The sequence below is a fragment of the Gasterosteus aculeatus genome, chromosome 11, assembly GCF_964276395.1.
Source record: "Gasterosteus aculeatus chromosome 11, fGasAcu3.hap1.1, whole genome shotgun sequence".
NCBI classification, from domain to species: domain Eukaryota; kingdom Metazoa; phylum Chordata; class Actinopteri; order Perciformes; family Gasterosteidae; genus Gasterosteus; species Gasterosteus aculeatus.
This window is the reverse complement of record NC_135699.1, coordinates 8,683,249-8,692,990: the sequence shown is the minus strand read 5'-3', so window position 1 is coordinate 8,692,990 and position 9,742 is coordinate 8,683,249. Positions and strand designations below refer to the sequence as shown.

At 43.3% G+C, this 9,742-nt stretch overlaps 1 protein-coding gene across 3 annotated transcripts; it reads left to right on the top strand.

The window, feature by feature from the left end:
• Nucleotides 1-902: 902 nt before the first annotated feature.
• slc4a1a (solute carrier family 4 member 1a (Diego blood group)) lies at nucleotides 903-9,329 on the top strand. Of its 3 annotated transcripts, none has more exons than XM_040191694.2 (21): nucleotides 903-1,324; nucleotides 2,378-2,446; nucleotides 2,632-2,687; nucleotides 3,740-3,852; nucleotides 4,156-4,202; nucleotides 4,295-4,460; nucleotides 4,567-4,702; nucleotides 4,805-4,874; nucleotides 4,953-4,995; nucleotides 5,077-5,261; nucleotides 5,352-5,559; nucleotides 5,667-5,870; nucleotides 5,968-6,116; nucleotides 6,202-6,396; nucleotides 6,497-6,742; nucleotides 6,837-6,926; nucleotides 7,609-7,775; nucleotides 7,855-8,096; nucleotides 8,193-8,362; nucleotides 8,474-8,647; nucleotides 8,751-9,329. In XM_040191694.2, the coding sequence occupies exons 2-21, from the start codon at nucleotides 2,423-2,425 to the stop codon at nucleotides 8,826-8,828; spliced, it is 2,763 nt and encodes a 920-aa protein (XP_040047628.1). In that variant the 5' UTR covers nucleotides 903-1,324; nucleotides 2,378-2,422; the 3' UTR covers nucleotides 8,829-9,329. The 3 variants fall into 3 exon arrangements, with proteins under 3 accessions (XP_040047628.1, XP_077939748.1, XP_077939749.1); XM_078083622.1 differs by having other exon boundaries at nucleotides 1,158-1,304; XM_078083623.1 differs by lacking the exon at nucleotides 903-1,324 and adding an exon at nucleotides 1,969-2,131.
• The last annotated feature ends 413 nt before the right edge of the window (nucleotides 9,330-9,742 follow it).

Genomic DNA, 9,742 nt, shown 5'->3' with positions numbered 1-9,742 from the left:
GACAGAGTTTGTAGATCTTGAGAGATAATCCGAAACATCATCACTTTTTCTGCGGACTAAGGTGTATTTGGCCCTATTCATGGCCTCAATATAATTGTTGGGTTGAAAGAAGCTGGTGGAAGGAAGCCATGAGCTACATGATGAGTGGCTAATGGATGACATCAGGGGCTTTCACAATCTAACTCAGCATTGGTTACTGGGTGACATTTCCGTGGGTGTAGGTTGAGCAGTCAAACCAGAATCTGTCTCTGAGCTATAAGGGTGAATGCCGCATCACTGCATCGCTACAATGGTGAGAACTGTAAAAGTATGAGCTGATGTTGAAAATACTTTACTACCAGTACCTGTGGGTGTGGTTTGAAACAATTATCTTTACACGCAACACCCTCTGAAGAGTGGCTTGAAATCATGGTGAAATAAAGGTTTTGCTTGATCTAAATAATCTAAAGTTGACTACCTCTGTACCTTTACAAAGACAAGTTTTTCATACCAGGCAGGATATTTGTTATCAGTATACAACTACTTTAACTATACAACTCAAATTCACGTCTACAAATGTGCCTGTACCACAGTGGTACTGATTTCAGAAGGCACACTACTTGTGAACAGTAAAATACAAGAGTTGTTGTTTACTTTGTGTGTCGATCCTCACATGCATTTGCACTTTTGGACTTCTTTGTTGTGTGTGTGTGTGTTTTCTTCCTCCCCCGGTCAACGTTGCATCATTGTGTCGGTATCTAACCCTGTCTACCATGTCACATGAGACAAACAAACTCAACTTAAATTGAAGAAAAAGTTGGGTCCCCCCCCAACCCCATCCTGAGGAATCCCCATTACGTACGTAGGATTACGTACTAAGGTGCTGTCCTCTTGATAGCGTATGATGACACTGTACCCTCTTTGCCCCCCGAGTGCCCCTCAGACGGGACGAGGTTAGGCCTGCCGGTGCAAACGGGTTCATCTTTTACTACGTCTGTCCGGGCTTGGACCTGGTTCATGCTGGGAGGGCGGAGCGGGCAAACTAGGGTTGGGATATCCCTGTTCCAAGGTGTCCCTGAACGATTGGGCCGTTCGAATGTCACACAGGCCTTATCTCCCCCACCCACCTGCCAGGTTGCTTGGCAACCAGAGGGGTTGAGGGGGTACGGCGCGTCTTCGTAGGGTCGACGTAGTTTCATATGGGTGTTCCCGCGCCCCGTTCTCTCACCGCACTGGTCTTTTTCGTCTGTCCTGGCTCAGTTCATCATCGGGCTCGTCAAGGTTGACAGAGCAGAGACCGTCCCGTTTCCAGTGCTGGAGATCAGGTGGGACTACCTGCGTGCAGGTAAGGGTGGGGCCTCCTCCAGGCGGGGGTCTGACACACTTTGTCACACTAGAGGGTAAAGGTCAAACTGGATGGATATCGGAATGTACCGTTACAGGAGAGGAGATATTCTAACCTATAATGTCTTTGCCATTCAAGTATGATAAGGGCGGGAATTCAGATCAACTTATCTACTTGGAGGAAGAATATTGTTCTTGTGGTGTATAATTTTTATAAAAACAAATCCAGCCCTTTTAATTAATTTGAGGTCAATGTCAAGTGCGATTGTCATTTGGGGATTTTTATCATTTGTTGCACTTTGAAATATTAAACCCGCTTATTTTGTCTTTGTGATAAACTATCTGTATATTTTCAGTGTTACTGCATGAGGAATTTAGTGAACCATTTAGTCGCAACACTAAATGGTAATGTTTTGTTCACGTGCAGCACCTAATCTATAGATTACAACCCTTGCTTACTCAATTTAAGGATTTGCAAAGCTAATGGGAAGTTACTTGTCCCTTATTTGGATATTCTGCTGAGAAATATTTTCAAAATAGCAGGGATTTTTCAGTTTGGGAAAGTAAAATTTAATTGCATATATTTTGAGTATTCCTGTCTAAATGTAACCGTTTTGTGGTACTTCCTTGAACAGTCGCAGCATATTTCTTTGCTGTACTCTAGGAAAACGGAGGTGTTTGGTTGAAGAAGGGTGTAACCCAAAGATAAGGCTCTACGCGTCTTCCATTTGAACCATAACGAAGATCTCGTAGCCAACGGCTGGCAGACTATCTGTCCAACGCTGTGACTGTAGGCGGCTGGATAGGGGTATATGGCGGCATACTCAGCAGGCCTCTGAGTTGACTTTAGAACAGCAGTGCTTTTATCACAAGTAACAATTAGAGTGAATCAAAACGTCTTTGCTTTGGATGCTGTAGATGCACCTGTTTGCGTTAACTGTGTCAAATCCAAGGACTCACCAGTGGAGATTTATTTTGATAGTCTTCACTTGGAGTCTTGGTTGAGTTGATTTGTTGTTTCAATGTATGTTCATTCTTCTTTTTTTGGCCTTAGGGAACGCGTAGAAGTACCTGTGAGGGCAACATCTGAAAGACATCAATGGAAAACCATTTTAGTTATGAGGTTTGTCTTGATTTCCTTTAACATCAAACAGTGTGACGAGTCTTTGCAACACTTAAACTTAACGGCTTTCTGTTTTATCAGCTATGATTTTACACATATCACAGAGGATGAGACTATGCTGGGAGCAGGTCCCGTTTCACCTACATCTTCAGTTCTCATCCAACTTCCTTCTTCATTCATTCTAGGGCAGTGACATGTCCACTGAGGACAATGACTTGGCCTTTCCCTCTCCAGTGAGACTGTGAGTCCTTACTATCATTTCCTTACTTTCACACTCTGCTTCAGCAGTACTTTACACTTTAATGTACATTTACAATGTACTGCAGCCTCTGGTAAGATACAGGTATTATCTTTCACTGTGAATGTCACTCAGTGTTTCCAAGATGTGCACCACTCAAACGAGTCCCTCCCAATCAGGTGATTATATGACTTTGAGTCATGCAGAAGGGGTCACATGGTAATAGTGAACCCACAGAGAATCACTTCCCCAGAGCTCGATGAAGCATTTCAGCCCCTTTTGATTCGTGGTTTCAGTTTTATGAACATGTTTTTTAGCGTTTTCTTTTTAATTAAAAATGTCTGATCCCTTTCCACTGCTCAGTACTTAACAAAGTTGGTTCAGAAATTTGGCCCGAAATGCACATTTAAATGAAAGCTCAAGTGTCACCCGAGAGTGTAAACGGCTGTTGACAGTCAATTGTTAATTGTTTTTCTGCTAAGACGTTCACCTTAATAACTTCAGTCAACATGTCAACATGTTTGCACTGACCTTAAGTGGCTCGAAATGAAATCAATAAATGCAGTTTGACATGATATTGAAATATTTAGTTTAAATTTTACATTATGTTTGGATATAATAATGTTTACATTATGTCAGCACAAGAGTATTATTTTTAAGGCAGTGTTTGGTAAATGGTAAGCATTCTCGAGAGCACAAAAAAAAGGGTCTAAAACCCGGATATCCAAGCAGTGAATGATGAGAAATACGTGAAGCAATCCTGCCCTCTTGTGGAAACAACAGAACAGAACTAACTAATAATTTTACAGCTAAGGAGTCCCTGATCAGCATAAATGGCCTGAGACCACCCCCTCGTCCCCTCCTTACCTGAAAACCATTTGCTACCAATAATCACATGCTTCAAAGTCTATTTAACTTCAAGACACAAATATTGAAGTGCATTTTCAAAAATGAATTCAAAATATCCTTTCTAAGCTGAGATTTTAGGGGATATATCGCTGAAAAGATGCTCATCGTTATTCTTCATTGGTTTTTCGGCTTCTCTCCCCCACCAGGACTCCACCGGACCAAAGCGTCATCTATGACGTGGAGGGGGGGGTGCAGGAACAGCAGGAAGAGGAGAATGACCCACTTGTGGGGGCCATCTACATCCCCAGCGATTCAGAGGGTGGGTTTCCCTCACAGTCCATGCAGCTGAACAAACATATGATGATCTGATGGGATATGATGCATTCTGTAAATTAAACTTTAACCTTAAACTTCTGCAGCAGTCAAAGGAAATATGCACATTAATTCAGTGGGGATGTTGATCCAGAAACATCACGTTAAAACACTCAATGGGAATATTTTACTGCTCAATAGATACTTACTTTGGGATATTTGAGTCAATTTTAAGTGCTGATAATACATCAACATTCACTACTTTGTCTTAAGTAGAAGATCTTACTACTTGTCCACATCCTTCTTGCAGCGTATCTAAACCGGAACACCAATGCGACCACGAGAGGGGACGCTCAGGTTAGTCGTCATTGTCCATATTTGTCTTCTTCACTGTAAATCATCTTTATCCAGGGGTGTGTTTACTGACCAGTCGCATTGCACTACCACAGGCCTATGTGGAGCTGAATGAGCTCCAGGGTAACATCTGGCAGGAGACTGGGCGCTGGGTGGGCTACGAGGAGAACTTTAACCCGGCAACCGGGAAATGGGGTCCTTCTCATGTCTCCCATCTCACTTTCAAGAGCTTGATCCAGCTCCGCAAGACCATGAGCACAGGTGCCTTTGGAGATCCTGATGAAAAAGAAAGCTATTCATACAAAAATATACTGTACAGCTGTTTTCAGTTATTGATGAATATTAAAAGAAGCCCAAATGTACTCAGGTGCCGTCATCTTCGACCTGAATGCCAGCAGTCTATCTACCATAGCTGAGAAGGTGGCCGACGAGCTGCTGAACAAGGATGAGATCCGCGCCAGTGATCGCGACGACCTGCTGAGAGCTCTCCTTATGAGACGCAGGTAACCACCACAACCCAATATTCCTCTATTGCTTTGTACAAGATTAGAAATGTACAATTGTCTACAGCATACACTTAATCATTGTTTTATTTGTGCTTGCAGTCAGTCTGAGGAGCCTATGATTACTCCCTCAGGAGACATTCAGATGCAGACCTTTTCTGTGGCCAAGAAGGTATTTATTCAAACGGTTTTACCATTTAGCTGATCATCAATATCATATTCACTTATTGACATATCCTTATTCTTGCAGAGAGACACCTCTGACAACGTGGAGGCCTCAATTATCCTCTCAGGTACGTACATGTAATTCGGATACAGTTATGTGTCTTTACGTGCGGTTCTTGGAGCAGATATGGCTAAAAATTGTTCAATAGGTGTCCTGGACAGCCTGCAGAAACCTGTGACGGCCTTTGTGAGGCTAAGTGATTCCATGGTGATGGACTCCTCTCTGGAGTCTCCCATCCCTGTTCGCTTTGTCTTTGTGCTTGTCGGCCCCAGCCAGAGCGGGGTAGACTACAGTGAAAGCGGCCGTGCCATGGGTGCTCTGATGGCTGACTGGGTGAGAGAGAGAAGAGAGAGTAGTGGGAGATACAAAGAATTTGCCTTTTTTGTTTGGTGCAGGTGAGTAAAAAGCTATTTGCTCTCGCAGGTCTTTTGTCTGGAGGCTTTTTTGGCCCAGACTGAAAAAGATCTGACCAACGCCATCGCTGACTTCATGGACTGCAGCATTGTCATCCCCCCCACTGAGATCCAAGACAAGGCAATGCTTGAGCCAATCATCAATTTCCAGAAGAAGATGCTGCGTGACAGACTCCGTCCCAGCGACACCCGTCTTGCCTTTGGTGACAGGATCACAGGTCAGCATTGTTCTCAAAATGTCAGACTATGGTCCGAATTTTGAGATTATTAGCTGTAATATTGTTAGTTCTAGCACCTTTAAATTTTAATTTATTTATTTGTCCAGTTGAGAAACCTCCAGAGGAGCCACGTGAGGACCCCCTGGCCCGTACAGGCTATCCCTTCGGTGGGATGGTGAAGGACCTAAAGCGTCGTTACCGCCACTACATCAGCGACTACACAGATGCTCTGAACCCTCAGGTCCTCGCTGCCGTCATCTTCATCTACTTCGCTGCCCTCTCTCCGGCCATCACGTTTGGAGGGCTTCTGGGTAAAAGAGAGACCAAGATAGAAAGCTGTGTCGCTCGATTCTTGTGAAGCACTTAACTGATACAGTATTAATAATTCTCTCCGATATCTGACTCTAGCCGACAAAACTGAAAAATTGATGGGCGTGTCAGAGCTTATGGTCTCCACTAGTCTCCAGGGTGTCATCTTCTCTCTCATCGCCGCTCAGCCAGTCCTCGTCATCGGCTTCTCTGGACCGCTGCTGGTGTTCGAAGAAGCTTTTTACTCTGTGCGTATGGTTCCTGAAATCAATCTTTCACGGCTATTTATTTTTCTTCATTATAATCTAGTTTGTTTTCTTCATCCCATACTAGTTCTGCAAGGCCCAGGGCATTGAGTACATTGTGGGCCGTATCTGGGTGGGGATGTGGCTGATAGTGATCGTGGTCATCATCGTGGCCGTGGAAGGCAGCTTCCTGGTCCGATTCATCTCCCGCTTCACTCAGGAAATCTTCTCCATCCTCATCTCTCTCATCTTCATCTATGAGACGTTCAATAAGCTCATCAAGGTTTCCTCACCTCACCCTCTTCCAACTTCATTTCACTGTGATCGCCTCATATGTCGTGTCTTGTTTTGCTTCCTCTGACTCATCATATCCTTTTGCTCAGATCTTCAAAGCCCACCCTCTGATTCTGAACTACGATCACCTGAACGACTCAACGGATAACCCCTTCCATCCGGTCATCCTAGAGCACACTGTGATCGATCACGATGGCAACATCACCTATCATGAGAAGGAGCTTGAAAGGGCCTACCCCAACACTGCCCTGCTCTCTATGTGCCTGATGTTTGGTTGCTTCTTTATTGCGTACTTCCTCCGTCATTTCAAGAATGGTCACTATTTCCCGGGCCCTGTAAGATCAACCTCATATTTCAGGAGATTGTGAAGTTTTGAAAAGATGCTGTAGGTTCTGACTTTGACCATCACGTTCCCTGCTCTCTCACTAGATCCGTCGTTTGATTGGAGACTTTGGTGTCCCCATAGCTATTTTCTTCATGATTGCTGTGGATATTAGCATTGCAGATGCCTACACCCAGGTAAGAGTTGTATTGTGGTCTTCTCAAATAAATTACTTTATGTGCAAAACTTTTTGCAGCAAAAGTATTGGCAATTGACAATATAGAAACGCAACTATTAAGATGACTTCTGTCACAGTGGAGCACTTTTAAGATGATTTTGAGCCATGTAGGTCAAGGGTGGTTGTTTCCATCTGGGTTTTTTATTTCAAAATATCTAAATTTCATGTTTCATTTTTAGCAAAATTTGAAAGATTGTAATAAAAATACCTTTTTTAACTCAAGTTCATGATGTACTCATATACTGTAGATGTTTAGGACACTTTCTCGACCCGAAGAACCAACCTGTGAAAACTAAAGTTTATGTCCCTGGTTACAATCTTAAAATGATGTCCCCTAGAAATGTGACAACACTCAAACTACATTTTTTTTACATTACATTAAGGGTCATTTAGCTGACGCTTTTATCCAAAGCAACTTACATTACACTTTAAACCCATGGCTTTTTCACATTTTGCCTGAGGAGCAATTAGGGGTTAGGTGTCTTGCTCAGGGGCACTTCAACTTGAGACATGGGGCAGCCAGGACTCGAACCACGAACCTTGCGGTTCCTGGCGCACCCGCTCTACCCCCTGCACCACAACGACCCTACTACTCCTACGTTGATAAAATAGTTTAACAAAGGCATCCTCTCCTATGGTAGAAACTGGTTGTGCCGAAAGGTATTGAGGTGACCGACCCTAAAATCCGAGGCTGGTTCATCAACCCCTTGGGAGAGAAGAAGCCATTCCCCATCTGGATGATGGCCGCCTGCTGTGTACCAGCAGTGCTAGTCTTCATCCTCATCTTCCTGGAATCCCAGATTACCACGTGAGTGACACAGGGAATGATGGCCGTCAGTCAGCCACTCCATTTGAAGCTAATCGTTCCTGTTGTGTCCGATTGTCAGGCTGATTGTGAGCAAACCTGAAAGGAAGATGGTGAAGGGATCCGGTTTTCACTTCGATCTGCTCCTCCTGGTCACCATGGGGGGGCTCTCCTCCATATTTGGGGTGCCCTGGCTGAGTGCTGCCACCGTGCGATCCGTCACCCACGCCAATGCTCTCACTGTCATGACCAAGGGACCAAAACCAGAGATTGAGAAGGTGCTGGAGCAGAGAATCAGTGGCTTCCTTGTGGCCATCCTGGTTGGTAGGTGCTGCCATCTACAGTGCGGGTGTAAAAACAGCAGGCTAAGTTGAAACGGGCGTTTTCCTTTGACAATCATTCACTTTCTGTGATTTTCAGGTGTGTCTATTTTCATGGAGCCCATTCTGAAGATGATTCCTATGACCGCCTTGTTCGGCATCTTCCTCTACATGGGTATCACCTCCTTGAGTGGAATACAGATGTGGGACAGGATGCTTCTGCTGATCACCCCAAAGAAATACCATCCAGATGAAGCCTACGCCACCAGGGTATGTTCAATAGTTTGAATATTAAGCTTACAATGTTACATGTTTGTAGTTTGAGTTTTTTTGAGTTTTTTCCCCCGCTGTTAACGCTCTCCTCTGCTCTCATATGTGCAGGTAAAGACACTCCGAATGCATCTCTTCACACTCATCCAGATTGTGTGCCTGGGTGTTTTGTGGGTGGTAAAGATTAGTCCCTTCTCCCTGGCGCTGCCTTTCGTTCTCATCCTCACCATCCCTCTGCGCATGTTCATGACCGGCACGCTCTTCTCTGCCGCAGAAATGAAATGCGTAAGTACCTCCATGCATCAATTATAATAATCTCAGGCACACACACGTCAGGTTGTTTGAGGTGTAGGGTTTACTGTTAACGGGGTGTGTGGTTGTGTTACAGCTGGACGCGGATGATGGCAAAGTGACATTTGAGGAGGAACCGGGGGTAGATGTGTACGATGAGTCCCCACTGCCATAAACAACACCGTATCATTAATGTTTCATTCACAGTGGAACTTTTAAATGCACTTAATGCTTGACTAACAGCAATTATATGAAATATCAGGTGCCTTTATCAATATGTATTCATTAACAATTAGAGTTTAAAACTTTTAGGTTTTGTTATTATTGTTTATCTCTAAAAGAAAATACCTGTCATTTTGGGAATTTATATATTGAGCATAAATAGCTATAGTTATCTTATGAGCCAGGGAGAAAACATTTGATGAATTTTTATGGCAAGTATTTTCATTTAAGACCTGAGGTAAATTGATTTATAGTATCCTTTTTCTTTTAGTATTTACAGTATAGCTTTAATGTGACTACAAGTACTGCTCATGTTACAATTCCACCTAAATTTAGGTGGACTTAGTAAAGTCTGAACTATTCACACTCTACACAATACACACACACACACACACGTGAATCTCAAGATTGTAAACCTTCCGTTGTCCCAAATAGTAACCAAAAACGTTTTAAATTGTGTTACTTGAGTTTGTCTTATTTTATGTATTAGATGTGTATGGAAGCATGTGTAATGCACTTAGACCTATGTGTGTAATTGCTTTCAGTTATAGGAAGATAATTGATGACGACGTATAATCGTTTGAGCTCGCTGTTCTGAGGATATAATCAGGGATAAATGTATGTTATTATGCTCATGCGTTTGTGTGTTTAAGACACTGTACATGCTTGTTTGGATTGGATGAATTTTCATTTTATTAAAAATTAAAAAAAACATCAAGGGCTTTATTTTATTAACACATATGGAAATGCAATAGTTCACCTCACTTAAAGCCCACTTGTATCAGTCCAGCCTTTCAACTAACAGGAGTGGGGTGTTCAGCAAGAAGCCTGCCCTCCCAGTTAGAATAGTTATTTTATTTCTATGGG

What these genes read in the sequence shown, in the direction of transcription:
- slc4a1a (XM_040191694.2), top strand. Translation starts at nt 2,423, where the DNA reads ATGGAAAACCATTTTAGTTATGAG. An exon ending in CGTTCAATAAGCTCATCAAG is followed by an intron (nt 6,397 to 6,496) that starts GTTTCCTCACCT and finishes CCTTTTGCTCAG; the next exon opens with ATCTTCAAAGCCCACCCTCT. An exon ending in ATGAAGCCTACGCCACCAGG is followed by an intron (nt 8,363 to 8,473) that starts GTATGTTCAATA and finishes TCATATGTGCAG; the next exon opens with GTAAAGACACTCCGAATGCA.